Here is an 18,814-nt window from a genome sequence, read left to right on the forward strand (position 1 = left end):
GCAGTCCCGGGCGCCGCCCTTCCCGCCCTTCCCCGGCTCCGCCTTCCGGCCGCGGGGAATCCGGCGCGGACGCTCGGGGACTCTGCCCTGGGACCGAGCTGACAATCTACCGCGTCTGGTAATAAGGGTTTGCAAAACAAGTCACACCAAAATCCCATGACCTTCATGAAAACCCACTTTATAGGATGATATTTGGAGAACCAGTTTATTAAGAGATTACACCAAAACCATAAACAATTTATACGTCAAACTCCGACCGAAAAAAAATTAACCGATATCCAGGATGTTTTTCAAACGTACTGTACTCACAAACCAGACAAATTTGACTTGTTCGATAAATAGAAATGAAGTGGCTAAACATTTTTTAATGGAAATGGAAAAGTCTTCCACTCTGTACAGTGTTGAAGGGGTGCCCCCTATAAGTAGAAAAACCCTGACAAAATCAGAGCTTCACGTAGACTCCAACCAGATGAGCATATTAAGGTTTCTTTTCATATCTTAGGAGATGTGTCCGCCTTAATCCCATTGATAAAGACTCTGGGGCTGAGTTCTGATGTACTGTTTTAACATGCTAAGTACTGTTGATTCAACAACAAACCCTAATGGGTGATGAGCTTTTGCGTACCAATCTGACATTTGTCAGCACTTCTGAAAATTGTGGCCATCATTTTTCAAATTAACAATTTGCTGGATGCCAGGGAACAATAGGAAGAAGAATGAGCATCAATTTTCACGTCTTCCTTTGCTGCTTTACTGGCCTTCCACAGAAGTAGTCAGAAAAAAACAAAGCACCATCAACCACACTTCACGAACAACTCATGTTAGCCTAAGCTTTTCCCAACATTCATATGACGGAAGATATAATAAGTTAATGAAAGGAATTGCTGGCATCACTTTCCCCCACAATATTACATAAAAATGGACAACACATTAAATAAACATTCTGTTATTAATCATTAAATATATTAACACCAAAAATCATGTATAAATTAGGAAATAAATGTACAAACTTATTTTGCAAAGTGCTTTTTAAAATATATACACAACATTCAAGATATTCTTAATGTAAGACATTTCAGATTGAAATTTTGGGATAAGTGTCCTTTCAGAAAGTATTATTAATACAGCACTTAAAAAACGCATACACACACACACACACAAAAGGCATATTCCCAGATTGGCAAGGAATAAAAATAAACTATTTTCACAGTTATCTAAAATGTTTAACATTTTCAGTGGGAAATTTTAGTCCCCGATTGAGTTTGCAAATTAGTTCTATGAAAATTGACATGAAAAGAACAAAATCAAGGGAGAAGACTCCCTAACTGAAATTGCGAATACTTCTGTCAATTAGCAATTAGGAACTCTCTTCAGTAATATGAACATATACATTTACTTTTAAGCCCTTACCAGTGTTAAGGGTTTAAAAAGCCCTTATGCCTACAAAATAAACACTGCTATCCCCAATTCTGTGTGACACCTGTCTCACGGACGAGGGAACAATGTCCTATAACAGAACTGGTACTCAGCACAGCCAAGTCCTTTAATCTGTGCCTTAGTTCTTCATCTCTAAAAAAATTTCCTCACGGGGGCTGTCAGGATTAATTCAAGCAAAACACGTATGTGCCTTGTAAATTCTAAAGCACTTAACTCTGGATGAAGAACTACTTTTAACTAAAACGAAACATCAATTAAAGAGAAACGTCATTATTAGTAGGCCTCATATATCAAGCACTGGATATCTTTTGTATTTTCTTGGTAGTTCTTGGAAATTCACCAGCATTTATCCAAAGATTTTTTTTAAAAGGATTCATAGCAAATGTGAGTATTATTCCGAGTAAAGGTTGATCAAATGTCCACGCGAGTTATTAATGGCAGCGTAGGATTTTTCTCCTTTGACCATACTTTTCCAAGTGTGCTGTCTTTGATGTTTACACAGAATTGAAATGGGATTTAATATCCTAGAAATGTAAAAATTACTTGTTTCACTATATAAAACCTTTATTTTTCATTAGAAAGAACACAGTAAAGTTAATGGATGTGACTTTCAGACATCCCTAAAATAAAAGAAATGCTTGCTTGGAGATCTGAGCAAGTAGGTCCTGGAAGAAATAATGTAAAATAAACAACTTGCCAACTGTTTGGAAAATCTGGTGTCAATATTTTAAATTATCTATCAATTTACCATTGGGCATATTAAATATTCCAATCCCAGAAATGACCATCAGCTAAACAAGGGTCAAAGCCAGAGTAATCTCTGACGGCCCACTTCCCAGAGAGCTGCCCCTCTTTCCTTCAGCAACACCGCGCGCCCTGGGTCAGGCGATGCCCAGGACCCTTAGGGATTCATGTTTATTTGGAATACAGTCATTGATTCCTGTTTACTTTTTAATACAAAAACATGTACCTTTTTGGATAAACGGAATTGGTGAGAGACAGGCCATGAGCAAGCTCTGGAAGTGGCCATCTGTGGCTTCTCCCGAGGGAGATGTTTCTTCTTTTCGTTACATGACAGAAACTGACCCAACACACAGAAGACACCCTCCCACCCACCCATCGAGGCACAGGAAGAGGCTGCTCTCCAGGGGCTGCATGTGTATCTAGCTGTGGTGTAGCCAGTTAAAGAAAATTGACAACCCACGTTACAGCAACTGTATGAGGAGAGAAATGAGACCTAAGGTCTGTTGATCGGAACAGGTGGACTACGGTGTCTTTGAGATCCGTCCCATCCCTGGACACAGAAATGCTCTGATGACAAAATGACCCCCAAAGTAGCTAGAAACATTGAGAAGGGGGCAGGGGGACAAAAAAAGGATACCTCTCCATGTACCGACATACAATACTATACACAGCACCAAAAGTATCACACTGCCAAGCGCGGTCTCGCGCCAGCGGTGCGCGCTCGGCGTCATACCCAGCATGAAATGAGCACGTTTCACATGCAGACGTGGCACTGGGTGAAAGGGTAACCAACATGTCACAATTCACCAGAGCTGCCGCCAGCCCATCCAGCCCCTGGATGAACACGCTACCACAAGGGCTCCAGCCGTGTGTCCCTTACTGCTGGTAATTTCCATACTGGCCCTAAAAGAGATCAAGACACAGATTACACCCCTATAGTCATGAGTAAAAGGAAGACAGACGTCCCCCCCCCCAGCCAGGACGGGGATAGGAGGGACAACGGCAAGCAAACAACCTCTGCCCAATCTTTGGGGGGCAGCAAACGGCTTTCCAGAAGCCACTGGCCAAGCCTGTGGCTGACAACGTAGTGAGGACCAAGCGTTTGTTCATTCAGTCACACATGGGGATCGCAATGGCTGGGTCTGGGCCAGATGCCTGGCATCAGACCCTTATGCTGGACCTGCTATGCAGGCAGGCTCTCCTCCAAGTGGGCCCCCTTGGGAGCCCCCAGAAAATGGGAGCGGGGGTGACCAGGGTAACAAGCTTCGATTTATTAAAAAAAAAAAATTGAAGACCCAGCCTGGGCAACATGGCAAGACTCCATCTCTACAAAAGTCCAAAAATTAGCCAGGTGTGGTGGCATACGCCAATAGTCCCAGCTACCTGGAAGGTGAGGTGGGAGGATCACTTGAGCTCAGGAGGTCAAGGCTGCAGTAAGCCATGACTGCCCCAGTGCACTCTACTATGGGTGAGACCCTGTTTCAAAAAAACAAAAAAAAAAATCTGAAGGCTGGGTGCAGTGGCTCATGCCTGTGATCCCAGCAATGTGGGAGGCCGAGGTAGGAAGATTGCTTGAACCCAGGAGTTTGAGACCAGCCTGGGCAACACAGCAAGACCCCATTGCTAAAAAAAAAAAAAAAAAAAAAAAAAACAGCCAGGCGCAGTGGCTCACGCCTGTAATCCCAGCACTTTGGGAGGCTGAGGAGGGCAGATCATGAGGTCAGGAGTTCAAGACCAGCCTAACCAACATGGTGAAACCCCGTCTCCACTAAATACAAAAATTAGCCAGGTGTGGTGGCATGTGCCTGTAAACTCAGCTACTCAGGAGGCTGGGGCAGGAGCATCGCTTGAACCCGGGAGGCAGAGGTTGCAGTGAGCCAAGATCGTATCGCTACACTCCAGCCTGGGCAACAGAATGAGACTTTGTCTCAAAAAAAAGGAAAAAAAAAAAGTAGGAATGAGCCGCATGTTGTGGCGCAGTCCCATGAGGTTGAGGCTGCAGTGAGACGTGTTCATGCCAGTGCACTCCGGCCTGGGCAACAGAGTCACACTGTCTTAAAGTAACAACAACAAAAGGCCGGGCAGTTGCTCACACCAGCAATCCAAGCTGGGCATAGTGGCTCACACCTATAATCCCAGCACTATAGGAGTCCTAAGTGGGCGGATCACCTGAGGTCAGGAGTTTGAGACCAGCCTGGTCAACATGGCAAAACCCTATCTCTACTAAAAATAAAAAATTAGCCGGTAGTGGTGGTGCGTGCTTGTAAACCCAACTACTTGGGAGGCTGAGGCAGGAGAAATCGGTAGAACCCAGGAGGCGGAGACTGCAGTGAGCCGAGATCATGCCACTGCACTCCAGCGTGGGCGACAGGAAGACTCCATCTCAAAACATGAAGAGAGAACTAGAGAGTCCATGGCCCGCAAGGCCACAAGACCGAGAATTCCTTAGGAGCCAAATGGAGCAGCAGACCTGTGATGAAAGCCGATCAGGAGACTGCCATGGAGGAAGGCACGACTCGTGGTCTTCATGCCTGATTCTCCATGTGCCCCTAGCTGGTTAATGATCAGATTTCCTTGGTGCCCACAGTGAGGGAGGGCGGGGAGGGAGGAAAGCCGCCCTGGCCTGACCGAGAATCCAGACATCACGTTCCTGGCAGAACACAGGCTGCCACATTCTCATTCAGAGCGGCCGTGAGGACCCTAGGCAGCAGGAGTCTGTTCCGATGTCTTTCTGCCCCTGCACCGCTGGGTAAGACAGACAGCCTCCAATCCAGAGCGGCTCCAGCAAGGGCACAGCAGCCCCTGAGCCCTGGGAACCTGCAGGCAACCCCGAAGCCTCAGCACACTTCTCAGCGTGCCCCGGGGACATCCGGCAATGTCTGGAGACACTTTATCAGACTGGGTGATGTTCGTGCTGCTGGCATTGTGGGTGGAGACCAAAGGTGCTGCAAACATAATATGGTGGGCACAACGGCCCCTAGGAGACGCCCAGCACCGACAGTGCTGTGCTGAAACACCACGGCCACGGTTACAGTTGATTCTGACGAAAGACTCTGTTACGTGAATATTTTGCAGTCAGATGAAAACATTCCCCCAAATGTGAAAATCTCTATCTTCTCCGTTGCTTTTTTTTTTTTTTTTTTTTTTGAGACAGAGTTTTTTTCTGTTGCCCAGGCTGGAGTGCAGTGGTGCAATCTCGGCTCACTGCAACCTCCAACTTCCGGGTTCAAGAGATTCTCCCACCTCAGTTTCCTGAGTAGCTGGGCTTACAGGCACCCTGCTAATTTTTATATTTTTAGAAGAGATGGGGTTTCACTATGTTGGCCAGGCTGGTCTTGAACTCCTGCCTGCCGGTGATCCACCTGCCTCGGCCTTCCCGTGTTGGGATTACAGGCATGAGCTACCACACCTGGCCTTTGCCTTTCTTTTTTTTTAAAGACAAAGTCTCGCCCTCTGTAGCCCAGGTTGGAGTGTGATGGTGCAATCACGGCTCACTGCAGCCTTGACCTCCTGGGCTCAAGGGATCCTCCTGTCTCAGCCTTCCAAGTAGCCGGTATTACGGGCATGCACCACCATGCCCAACTACTTTTTCTTATTTTTTTTTGTAGAGACAGGTCTCGGTCTGTTGCCCAGGCTGGTCTCAAACTCCTGGTCTCTAGTAACTCTCCTGCCTTGGCCTCCAAAGGGCCGGGCCTACAACCACGGGCCACCACGACCGGCCCGGTCTTTCTGTAGGTAGGTGTAGAGTTGTATATGCTCTGCTTTAGTCTATCATTAAGTTAGAACTTATTTCACAAAATCCAAAGAAATTATTTTCAGGACTGCATGAAGGAGGTATAGCGTCTCATCAGAATTATTCAAATGATTTTAACATGAAGATGCAGATGGCTGTCGTTCCAGACTCCAGCATGATGCCCCTAGAGAGAGCGTGGCTGTTCCCCGCTGACCAGCGCCCAGCACGAGCTGGGGAGAGGCAGCCCCTGTGCTGGCTGCAGTGGCCTCAGTGTCCTGAGAGCAGACCAGGAGCACTCCTGACGCCTGTGAAACTGCCTAATGGGCGTGCCCTTCCAGCACTGTGCCCTGGAAGGGGGGCCTGTGTTACACAATCTTTAGGCTTCTCTTCATCTAACTGGTGCCCCTTTGCCTTCCTGATGGAGCAGGCCAAGGAGCATTTAAAAAACAGTACTTGGCCTCTTACCCATCCAATTCCCTGAGAAAAACAACCCTGATTGATGGAGTGCTTTGAAATTTTATCGGCATTGTAAAGGGTCCCTAACATCTCCAAGCCAGCACAGAGTCACCAAGTCACCACTCCCTGCTAAGGACTTTCTCAGAGGAGGCTCCAAAAACTGTCCGAGATCATTCTCCTTCGTATGCCCCATGCTGCAGCCACCGAGCGTCCTTCGTGCTGCCTTCACTGGGACAAACCACCTCGGCATGCCCCTTCCCGTGCCTGGCTCCTTCTCTGGGAGACCCTTGCCTCCGCAGTGCTCCCACCACACAGACCCTGTCCTCCTCTAGTGGCCCCGTCCCACTCAGAGTGACATCGATGCCTCCTTTATGGGGGCCCCCATGTCCACCTGTCCCTGCGCCTCCCGCCATGCTGGCCTCCTCACTGTCCCGGGAGCTCCCGCTCTTCTAGCTTCCAAGGTGCTCTTTCCTCAGCTCTTTCAAAGCCCCGATCACTGTCCCTGGACAGAAAGGGCTCCCCCTTCCCTGGGCTGAGCCTGCGGCTGCCCACCACTCCCCACTGTGTCTTCCTTCTGGAATGTCCACACTGGCCAAATGCGGCCACCTGCACCCCCACCCAGAAGGCAAGCTCCACTAGGGGCTCCCCGCTCCGTGCTCAGCAAGGTCTGGCCCCATGGGACGACTGACAGTCTCAAGAGCAAGACATAAGCTCTAAAAGCACAGGGTTCGTGTCATGGTCACATGCCAGGCACCCAGCAGAGAACTGCCGCGTGCCCAGTACGCAACAAACGTGGGCAGAGCGAAGGAATGAATGGGAGACCCAGGCATGCAGACGTAACGGTGAGTTTGGGTTATGAAAAGCCGCTGCTGACTAAGGCGAGCGCGTACCCGGGAGTAATTCTGAACAACCTCACAGGCTCAGAGACTTAACATTCTGGAAGGAACCCTGGAAGCCAGTTAGTTCTGGCTCATTATTCCTCACGGCCATAAGAGAAATCTTCATTAAGTCTCGATAGGCAAGGCGGACGGGCACATCTGTTAACATCCAAAACGCTTGCCTGCTCATAGCCATAGGGCCGCTGCTGCTGGGCAGAGGGCGCCGTCTGCGGTGCTCTGTAGCTTCCGTACTGCTGGCCTTGGCCTTGCTGGTAGCCGGGGTACTGCGAGGGGGCTCCCTGGGCAGGCCCTGAGAAAACAGCAGAAACCGTGAGGCTGGCCAAAACGGGCGTGTCCGTCTTTCTGCACCTGCAGGGGCTCCACGTTAACTCTGTACAGCGACAGCAGCACGCAACCAACATACCAGCCCCTCCAGTCCTGTGAGGTCGCAGGACTGTGCCCCAAGCCTGCCACCAGCATGAGGGTACCAACAGCCTCTCCCCATCACCCTGAGCTGCTGCTACCCAAAGGCGGGAGAGCAGGAGAGCCCTCCAGAACCCGCTGGTGCCAGTCACACTGGCTGCTGCAACTTAACTATCACAGGAGCTGCGGAAAACCTACAGGCAGGTGAGACAGAGGCATCGTCTCTAGGAAGCCCAAGTCAAAGGCTTCGGAAAGAACTGATAGAGGCCAAGTAATTTTTTTTTTGAGACAGGGTCTCACTCTGTCACCCAGGATGGAGTGCAGTGGCATGATCTTGGCTCATGGCAACCTCCACCTTCTGGGCTCAAGTAATTCTCCTGCTTCAGCCTCCCAAGTAGCTGGAACCACAGGCGTGCACCATCATGCCGGCTAATTTTTGTGTTTTTTGTAGAGATGGTTTTACTATGTCACCCAAGCTGGTCTCAAACTCCCGGGCTCAAGCAATCCTTCTGCTTCAGCCTCCCAAAGTGCTGGGATTACAGACATGAGCCACCGCAATGAGCCTCAAGTAAGTTCTTTTTATTTTGAGACGGAGTTTCACTCCGTCGCCCAGGCTGGAGTGCAGTGGCACGACCTCGGCTCACTGCAACCTCCATCTTCCAGGTTCAGGCAATTCTCCTGTCTCAGCCTCCCAAGTAGCTGGGATTACAGGCATATGCCACTATGCCTGGCTAATTTATTTTTTTGTAGAGATGGGGTTTCACCATATTGGTCAGGCTGGTCTCAAACCCCTGACCTCAGGTGATGCACCCGCCTCTGCCTCCCAAAGTGCTGGGATTACAGAGGTGAGCCGCCACTCCCAGCTTTCTCAAGTAATATTTAAACTACTATTTAATTAGCGATGGCCCTAAAGGGTGAGCAACCTTTAACAGGGCCTCTCCTTCCTCACCACAGCAGAATCATGCATGAGTCTCATATGAAGCCATGTGTGTAGGGCTCATCCTGAGAACTGAGATTTTGCTCAGACTGATCTGGGGCAGCCCCAGACCTTATTTTACAGAAGCTTCCTGGGTGATTCTAAGCTGCAGTGAAGGCCGAGACCCACAGGCTTCGACCTGCTGTCAAAAAGGTTGAAGCTGAGCATGGGGCATGCAGGTGGCAGACGGACAGGATACTGGCTCCCTCACAGGCCGCCTGGACAATGAATTTATGTTGATGCTTAAGTTACAATGTTTCAGGCCGACATGCATGGACGTTTCCAACTTTTCTGGAAACCTACAGCTATTCAAAATAAGAAGCTGATTACATATCTGCCTGCGGCCAGGGTTGCTGCACACGTGCGTGTGTGCGCCGTGGGTGGGCGCTGGGGCGCCCTGAGGAACATGCCCCCGCTTACCATAGCCCTGCTGCTGCCCGGGGTAGCTCTGCTGGCTGGGGTACTGCTGCTGGGAATAGGCCTGCTGCTGCGCGGCGCCCTGCTGGTACCCGGCCTGCTGCTGGCTGTACTGAGAGTTTCCTGGAGGGAGGAGGAGACACAGAGATGACTTCCTGTGCAGGCTGAGGGAGCCCCCCCCCCCCGGGCTGAGGGAACCCCCTCCGGGCTGAGGGAGCCCCCCACCGGGCAGAGGGAGCGCATTGTGTGAGCGGCTCACAACACGGTAACTCTGGAATTCCAAAACCAAATCTGTGCCTTTGGCATCTGCACTTTCTCACAACGATTCAAATACTAAACTATACCTTTTTCTTATCTTACAGAAATACAAAGGGAAAGCTAAGAAATGAAACTGCTAACGTGACAACTAAGACAGAGACGAACGCCGGCGTTGTGGGCAGAACTGTGCTCCCAGAGATGCTGAAGTCCTGGAAGGACTCAGTCAAAGGCTTCAGGAAGAACTGATACAAGCCAAGTTATTACTAATAACTCACTCTGTCACCAGGTGGAGTGCAGTGGCGCAATCTCGGCTCCCTGCAGCCTCCGCCTCTACCTCCAGGGCCTGTGAATGGGACCTTATCTGGGCATAGAGTCTGTGCAGATGTAATTTTTATTTTTTCCAGAGACAGACCCTCGCTGCGTCACCCAGGCTGGAGTGCAGTGGTGCCATCAAAGCTCACTGCAGCCTCAATCTCCCTGGCTCAAGTGATCCTCTGACTTCGGCCTTCCGGGTGGCTAGGACTACACGTGTATACCAGCATGCCCAGGTAATTTTTAAGTCTTTTGTAGAGACAGGGTCTCCTTATGTTTCCCGGGCTAACCTCAAGCAATCCTGCTGCACCGGCCTTCCAAACTGTTGGGATTACAGGTGTAAGCCACCACGCTCCGTGCAAACTGTCAATTTTCCTATTTTACTTTTCTGGTTGGAAACAGCTTTCCTTTTTCAGAAGCTATAAAACTTAAGTATTTTAAAACTGGAACCTAGTAATGTATTTTTTAAAATAACAACTTTATTGAGATAATGCACATTGGAATCGCTTAAAAACCCATCAGGGTAACTCAGCCTGCGGTTAGATGGGATGACAAAACCCCCGCTCTTATTCCAGGCTGAGCTCCTCCCTAAGGTGAGGGCTTTGGAGAAGCCTGCCTGAGCCTTCCCAGTTATTCTTCATCCAGGAAATTCCTTGAGTCCTGAACTTCCACACCTCCCTCAAAATCCAGGGCCGGTTCCAGTGACACCTGGCACATGAGCTGTCATCATCAGGTGGGAAGACTTAAGGTCGCTGTTCTTGACCCTGCCCTCACGAAAGCCACCTGACGTGGGGGGTTTCTCAGCGGTGTCAGGTTTCTGGGGGTCAGCCTGCATATTCTCATGTTTTATAGCCCACTTTATTGTTTATATAATTAAGGAGCCAGTGTGTAGGAAATGGGCCAGCTTTGCCCTGGCACACAGCAGGCATGCAACAACTGTGCATGTGCCAGCTCAGAACACACAGCCCCAGTACCCAGGGACCAGGCCTGCCTCTCACACCCCACTGGGTGCTCAGGCAATCCAGTGTGAACAGGCAGCAGCTGCCCTATCCCCAGAGAAAGGGGGCTGCTGAGACAACGCTGCAGGGAAGGGGCACAAAGGCTGTGGAAAAGACCTTCGCTGTTTTCAGATGTGTTTCACGAAACCAGCAGAGCCGGGGGAGCCCAGGCTGTGCTCGTGACAGGAAAGCAATGCGGCGGGTAGATATGGGGCCTTTCCTCTGCAACCAGCAAATACTCCGTGGTTCTTCCTTTTCTTTCTCTAAGAACTCTTCGGCATTCTGCGGGGTGTCTGTGAGAAGGTGCTGGGCAGCCTGGTGCATCTGTGTAACAACAGGCCAGCACGTGCCCTCTGCTTGCTCAGAAGGAGCACAATGCGGTAACAATTGGCCACAAGGGGTAAGTGAACGGGCAGCTCAGAGCCGTCGCATAAAAACAGTGATCCACGTGAGGACGCAGCCAAGGCAGCCCCAGTGCTGCCCCGGCCTCCCCACCCTGTCGTCCACCCCTGGGACACGCTGGTCACCACCTGGTGACAGCCTGTGAAACACGCACGACACACCGGCCACTCTCGGGAGTCCAGGAGGTGTGGACAGCCATAAGGTAGGGTCCCTTAAGTTTCTGTGACAGCCAACGATGTTCCTTTTTTCCCAAATGGAATCTCGCTCTGTCGCCCCAGGCTGCAGCGCACTTGGGTGATCTCCGCTCACTGCAACCTCTGACTCCCGGGTTCAACTGATTCTCCTACCTTAGCCTTGCAAGAAGCTGCGATTACAGACACGTGCCACCAAGCCTGGCTAATTTTTGTATTTTTGAGTAGAGATGGAGTTTCACCATGTTGGCCAGGCTGGTCTCAAACTCCTGACCTCAAGTGATCCACCCGCCTCGGCCTCCTAAAGTGCTGGGATTATAGGGATAAGCCACTGTTCCTGGCCCTGGTGATGGTTAACTTCTGAAGCTGCCAGCACGTCCACATGATTCAAAGGTAAATGCAGACAGACCCACAGCTTCAAGAGGTCCCGGGAAGGCAGCCATGTCCACGCCTGCTCTAGCCTAACCCCATGGCCCACTGTAGGCGTTTCTGTTTGTTTTGGTGTTTGTCCAGTTGGCTGACAGTGTTAGCGTGCGTGTGTGCAAGTGTACAGTCAGTCTCATCTTCCTTGCATTTTCACAGAGAAGGCTCATCCTATCCAGCCCCACACCCGGCTCTTGCAGCTCATGGGGCGGTCTCTCCTGAGGGCCACGGGGCCCAGCAGCCAGGTCACAAGGAGCCAGGCTCTGTGCCGTCTGAGCCACTGCAAACCCACTTCCATGCAAGTGCAGGGCTTAGGCCCCACCTGGGCCCCTCCCCCACCACACACCACATCCCAATGCTCCCGCCCAGCATGCGTGGCCCCGTGACCCCTGGTGTCCCCTCCTGGCTTGGCCGGCCCCACTCTGGTCCCCTCCTATTACTGGTGCCCTGTGCATGAGCACCCTCCTGTTTTCTTTTTCCAAAAACCCTATGTGTTTGTTGGCTCTGGAGCACCCTCCTGTTTTACTGGATTCTGCAGGCTCCTAATGGATGCTGTCACCCGGAACAATTCCAGCCCCAGCCTGTCCGACGCATCCTGCTGAGGGATGACACAGTTGGAACATTCTCTCTCTCTCTCTTTGTTTAAGACAGAGTCTCCCTCTATCACCAAGGCTGGAGCACAGTGGTGCGACCACAGTTAACTGCAGCCTCGAACCCCTGGGCTCCAGCTATGCTCTGCCTCAGCCTCCCAAGCAGCTGGGACAACAGGCGCTTGCCACCATACCTGGCTAATTTTTCTGATTTTTAGTAGAAATGGAATCTCACTATGTTGCCTAGGCTGGTCTCAACTTCCCAGGCTCACACAATCCTCTGCCCTGGCCCCCACAATGCTGGGATCACAGGTGGGAGCCACTGCACCCAGCCTGGAAAGTTCTTCATGGTGCCTTTGACCTATTCCTCCTAACGTCCCCCAGCCTCTCCACTGTACCATGGGCCACTAATGTGTTTGAAGGTGGCTATGATGCGTCCCTCAGTCTCTTCAGAACAAAGCACCCCCAGGCCTCTCACCCTGCAAGACTGCACAGTACCACCTGCTGGAGGATAAAGTGTCACCTACGTATGTGTGCTCCTCATGTCAGAGTCTAACTAACAAGCAGATGGAATAAAAGGCTTCTAAATCAAGGAGGAAACCATGCCACTGTCTTACTGGTCTTAAGAGATTACTGGCTGGGCGCGGTGGCTCAAGCCTGTAATCCCAGCACTGTGGGAGGCCGAGGCGGGTGGATCATGAGGTCAAGAGATCGAGACCATCCTGGTCAACATGGTGAAACCCCGTCTCTACTAAAAATACAAGAAAAAAATTAGCTGGACATGGTGGCACATGCCTGTAATCCCAGCTACTCAGGAGGCTGAGGCAGGAGAATTGCCTGAACCCAGGAGGCGGAGGTTGCGGTGAGCCGAGATCGCGCCATTGCACTCCAGCCTGGGTAACAAGAGCGAAACTCCGTCTCAAAAAAAAAAAATAAATAAAAAAAAATAAAAAATAAAATAAAAAAAGAGGTTACTAAGCTTTTTTAGCAAATTTCTCATCAATGATGGAAGGCAAGTGTATGTAACCCACAACAAACTACACAAGTACGTACCAGTTGGGCATGACGGGTGCCCCTGGAGCCCCTGCTCTGTGGGAGGCTGAGGTGGCACTTGAGCCCAGGAGTTCAAAACCAGTCTGGGCAACACGGCAAGACCTTATCTCTGCAAAAATTAAAAGATAAAAAAAAATAGCCCGACAGGCGCGGTGGCTCACGCCTGTAATCCCAGCACTTTGGGAGGCTGAGGCAAGCAAATCACAAGGTCAGGGGTTCAAGACCAGCCTGGCCAATATGGTGAAACCCCATCTCTACTAAAAAATAAAAAAATTAGCCAGGGGTGGTGGAACGCACCTGTAGTCCCAGCTACTCAGGAGGCTGAGGCAGGAGAACTGCTCGAGCCCAGGAGGCAGAGGTTGTAGTGAGATGAGATCGCACCACTGCACTCCTGCCTGGGCGACAGAGCGAGACTCTGTCTGAAGGAAAAAAAAAAAAAAAAAAAAAAGCTAGGCATGGTGGTGCATGCCTGTAGTCCCAGCAACTCTAGAGGCTGAGGCAGGAGGATCACTGAGCCTGGGATTTCAAGGCTGCAGTGCACCACGATCACACCACTGCACTCCAGCCTATGTAACAGAGCAAGGTCTTCTTTGGAAAAAAGGTAGCTATGTCAGACGGTGAAAGGCTGAGCAGCACATCCTGTCTGTTTCTGTAACAAAGTGTGGCAGCCTTGGGCAGATGCACACCTCACCACGGACAAAGCTGAAACTGCTCCAGCTGGCAGGGCCAGGGCCAGGCCCAGGACAGCAGAGGTCCTGCAGGCTCCCAGGCTGACCGAGGCACCACTGCGGCCAGCAATGCCAAAAGACACCTTCTGGGCACTGGCCACAGGGTGGCATCTTTTTTTTGAGACAGGGTCTACCTCTGTCATCCAGGCTGGAGTGCAGTGGCGCAATCTCAACTCACTGCAACCTCTGCCTCTGGGCTTAAGCAATTCTCCCACCTCAGCCTCCTGAGTAGCTGGGATTACAGGTGCCTGCCACACACCTGGCTAACTTTTTGGGTTTTTTTTGTAGAGACAGGGTTTTGCCATGTTGCTCACGCTGGCCTCAAACTCCTGAGTTCAAGCAATCTTCCTGCCTTGGCCTCCCAATGTGCTGGGATTACAGGCATAAGCCTCCACGCCTGGCCATTGCTTTCTTTTTATTTTATTATTTTCTGAGACCGAGTTTCACTCTTGTTGCCCAGGCTGGAGTGCCATGGCATGGTCTCGGCTCACTGCAACTTCCGCCTCTCGAGTTAAGCGATTCTTGTTCCTTAGCCTCCCAAGTAGCTGGGGACTACAGGCACACGCCACCATGTCCAGTTAATTTTTGTATTTTTAGTAGAGAGAGAGTTTCACCGTGTTGGCCAGGGTGGCCTTGAACTCCTGACCTCAGGTGATCTGCCTGCCTCGGCCTCCGAAAGTGCTGGGATTACAGGTGTGAGCCACCGCACCTGGCTTTTTTTTTTTTGAGACAGGGTCCTACTCAGGCTGAAATGCAATGGCGTGATCTCGGCTCACTGCAACCTCTGCCTCCTGGATTCAAGCGATTCTCCTGTCTCAGCCTCCTAACTGGGACTACAGGCGTGCACCACCACGGCCAGCTAATTTTTGTATTTTTTGGTAGAGACGGGGTTTCACCATGTTGGTCAGGCTGGTCTCAAATTCCTGGCCTCAAGTGATCTGCTTGCCTTGGCCTCCCAAAGTACTGGGATTACAGGCGTGAGCCACTGTGCCCAGCTTCTTTCTTATTTATTCATGCACTTTTTGTTCCCCCAGGTGTTTGAAAGTATAACTGCCATTTAAACGTCGCAGGTATTTGTGGGGCATACTGTGATGTTCCTATACAGACCTATACTTGCATGGTTTCTTCACAGCAGACTGAGACGTGTAAGCTCAGAAACAAAACTTTTACACATTCAATTCTTTAAGAAGTAACCCAGGATGCCTGTAATCCCAGCACTTTGGGAGGATTAGGCAGGCGGATTATGAGGTCAGGAGTTCGAGACCAGCTCGGCCAACAGGGTAAAACCCTGTCTTTACTAAAAATACAAAAATTAGCCAGGTGTGGTGGCAGGTGCCTGTAATCCCAGCTACTCGGGAGGCTGAGGCAGGAGAATCATTTGAACCCAGGAGGCAGAGGTTGCAGTGAGCTGAGACCGTGCTGTTGCACTCCAGCCTGGGAAATAGAGCAAGACTTCATCTAGGAAAAAAAAAAAAAAGTAACCCAAACAAGGAAATCTGTAGCTGTTTACAGCCTGCCTGCTTTGTTGAAGCCTCACCTACTCTGGACACTGTTACCTCTTGGTAGATTGAGGCCTGGCAATAAGAAGGCCTTGGCCACTGCTGCTGCCTGTTGGTCAGTATGAGTGGACACAAAGCCCCTCTCCCCAGGGACTGCAGGCCCGCCTTACCTCCTGGACAAGGTCGTGCAATCCTGCAAGGTGATCATCAACTCTTCTCTGGGGGCTACCTTTATCCTGGGGCGGGCTGGAACTGGCTGTGTGTGTACCTGTTCCCAACTCCACATTCTGGGATGTTCTACTGGGGTTTCAGAATAGCCACAGCAGGAGCACAGACACCACAGAAATGGGCAAGTCTACCGAATGCACAGCCCCTCGCGCAGCACAGCCCGGGACCCCAGGAATGGCGGCAAGCCCCCAGCCACAGATGTGCGTTTCCTGGCCTGCAGGTGTTTGAAGAACTGCAAGGCTACACCCAGCGCAGCCACTGCTGGCCTCTGCGGAGGAAGCCCCAAGTGTGGCTTGCAGACCCCACGCTGCCTGGCCAGACCCAGTAACAGTGTGCCCCCAGCCCCAGCATGGCCGGCTGACCCCTTTCCCCTTTCTCACGAACACACACGTAAGGCAAGCGGGGCTCCAGACACAGCCTGAATTTCCAGCTCCCAGAGGAAGGCACTGTCTCCCCACACGGTGCTGTGCTGTGATTTAAGGGAGATGTGCTGAAGACAGGCACACACGCTCCTAAGGGTGCAGCGTCTTAACTCTGCTGCATGTGGCACTTGCACTTGAGCCCAGCCCGCGGCCGTGCTCCTTACCTCCCTCGTAGTAGTGCTGCGTGGACTCCTCAAACGACCGGTCGTAGCTCTGCTCTGTGTATGATGACTGCTGGTAGGCGTAATCGCCATGGCCTGTGTGACACGGAGACAGCAACAGTCAGCAGAGGCTGCACAGATCCCGGAAGAGGCAACTGAGACCCAGGCTGGGAAGACGCTGTCAGGCCAGGGGGGCAACTAGAGCCAGCAGGACCCTGTCCCCATAGACCGAGCACACCCCGACCCCCTGCGTCTCGGCTTCCTCGCTGAAATGCAGATCAATGCCTCCTTCTTGGAGCGACTGTGAGGCTACCTGAGGATTTGTGCAGAGGATCAGTGCTCCCAGTGGCCACCCACAGCCACACTAGTGACCCGACTGACTTCTCCTCCCTGCCACTGGCTCCTGGGAGGACGTGGGCAGGTGTCCGCCCCTCAGCGAGGCCTTCCCTGCATGTGACCATCACGTGGCAAGGGGGGCTTGCCCTGCTGCCACCTGCCCATCCGCCTTCCCCACCTGGCTGTGCATCTGCGTATGGCTGGCTGAGCCCAGCTCCCTGCCTGGATGCCTCCCGGGGATGAACCTCCAAGACCATCTCTTTTACTGTTTTTACTTTTTTAGAGACAGGGACTTGCTGCCACTGAGGCTGGAGTGTAGTGCCGTGATCATGGCTCAGTGTGGCTTCAGTTTCCTGGGCTGAAGCAATCCTCCTGCCTCGCCCTCCCAAAGTGCCGAGATGACAGGTGTGAGCCACTGCGCTCAGCCAAGACCACCTTCAGTATCCCCTCCACAGCCCTGGAACTGCGGAAAGACTGAAAGGTGACAGCGGGAAAATACTCTACAGAGATGAGAGGCGGTAGGGGCAGGTGCTGGGGGTGGAACCGCCACCTTCAGGGCATTCACTGTGAACTGGGAGGCACCTCCCTGAACGTGTCCACCTTCCATGGGGGGCTGCGCTTCTCCACCTCCAACTCCCAACTCCCACAGCCTTTCAGGAAGGAGGTGAGGCTGCACGGAGTCAAGAGTGACGGCGTGTGCCGCAGCTTCTCTCTGCGGAGGCCTGGCACCGCTGCCGGCCCGGCTGACCCTGTTCCCTACGGTGCTCCCGCAGGGCAGCTGGCCACTCTGCGGGCAGCCCAGGCCTGAGCTGGGACGACCGAGGACACACGCAGTAGCAGCCCCTCGCCCCTGGCGCTGCTCTGCTTTCCTGGGTGGGGCTGGGCACTGCGGGTACTCACCGTCGGGGTAGTACTGCTGGCCCATGGGCTCTGCGGCACTCTGGCTGTGACTGTACTGCTCGCCGTAATACTCCTCCTGGCCCAGGTACTGCTGGGAAGAGCCTGCGGAGGAACCACCGTCAGCACCAGTGCGGGTCGCAGCCTCCTCCTGCCAAGGACCTCCTCACTCGGTGGGGAAGCCAGGGCCCTGCTGAGCGGCTGTGCCCACCCCCAGGAGAACACCCACGGTGTTGCTGTAAACAACTTATTTTTTGCATTTTTAGTAGAGATGGAGTTTCACCATGTCGGTCAGGCTGGTCTCCCAAAGTGCTGGGACTACAGGGATGAGCCCAGCCTGGCTGTGACACTCTTAATCACAGTTGCCACCCACCCCCAACACTGACTTCTTGGGGACAGCAGACCCCTCAGCGGGCCCCACTCCAGCCCCGCACAGCCAGCGCCCACACTCAACACACACCAAGGCGCCAAGCCTCACTCCCCTAGCACCCCACAGAGCAGCACCCACAGGCTGGCACTTCACGACCCGTGGCGGTCAGCTGCACCCAAGGCCCGCCTGGCTGGGCGTTACCTTGCTGGGAGGGCCGGTAGGGCGCCATGGGCCGCTGCCCCATCATGCTGCTCCCCTGGCTGCCCTGGCCCATCATGGCGATGGACGACTGGCCCTGGTAGTGCTGGCTGCCACCCTGCGTGGAGCTGTAGTGTGATGTGGCCGCCTGCTGCTGCATCATGGAGACTGTGCAACAGGAGAAAGGCCTCATGTCACCCCAGGAGGAGCCCAGGACAGAGGCCCCCCACCCCGGAAGAGGACAGAGGACCCCGTCACCCCGGGAAGAGGACAGAGGCCCCCATCATCCCAGGAAAAGGACAGGACAGAGGCCCCCGTCTCCCCAGGAAGAGAACAGAGGCCCCCGTCTCCCCAGGAAGAGAACAGAGGCCCCCGTCACCCCAGGAAGAGGACAGAGACCCCCCCATCACCCCAGGAAGGGGACAGAGGCCCTCATCACCCCGGGAAAAGGACAGAGAACCCCATCATCCCAGGAAAAGGACAGGACAGAGGCCCCCGTCATCCCAGGAAGAGGACAGGACAGAGGTCCCCGTCCCAGGAAGAGGACAGAAGCCCCCGTCACCCCAGGAAGAGAACAGAGGCCCCCATCACCCCAGGAAGAGGACAGAGGCCCCCCATCACCCCAGGAAGGGGACAGAGGCCCCCCATCACCCCAGGAAGGGGACAGAGGCCCCCCATCACCCC

The 18,814-nt window shown here is 52.5% G+C and overlaps 1 protein-coding gene across 5 annotated transcripts in view; it reads right to left on the reverse strand.

The window, feature by feature from the left end:
• Positions 1-196: 196 nt before the first annotated feature.
• The window catches only part of SS18L1 (SS18L1 subunit of BAF chromatin remodeling complex), a 37,642-nt gene continuing 19,024 nt past the window's right edge, over positions 197-18,814 (reverse strand). For 4 of the 5 annotated variants that reach the window (XM_032257124.1, XM_032257125.1, XM_032257126.1 and 1 more), the window contains 6 exons: positions 18,134-18,298; positions 17,566-17,667; positions 16,333-16,425; positions 9,068-9,187; positions 7,431-7,558; positions 197-3,084 (listed from right to left, as the gene is read on the reverse strand). In XM_032257124.1, the coding sequence (XP_032113015.1) occupies positions 3,058-3,084; positions 7,431-7,558; positions 9,068-9,187; positions 16,333-16,425; positions 17,566-17,667; positions 18,134-18,298 (635 nt within the window). In that variant the 3' untranslated portion in view covers positions 197-3,057. Of the gene's footprint in view, positions 3,085-5,943; positions 7,559-9,067; positions 9,188-16,332; positions 16,426-17,565; positions 17,668-18,133; positions 18,299-18,814 lie in introns of those variants that run through there. The other variant, XM_032257123.1, reaches the window with a different exon arrangement.

The sequence above is a fragment of the Sapajus apella genome, unplaced genomic scaffold (assembly GCF_009761245.1).
Source record: "Sapajus apella isolate SASKATOON/1434 unplaced genomic scaffold, GSC_monkey_1.0 scaffold96, whole genome shotgun sequence".
NCBI lineage: Eukaryota > Metazoa > Chordata > Mammalia > Primates > Cebidae > Sapajus > Sapajus apella.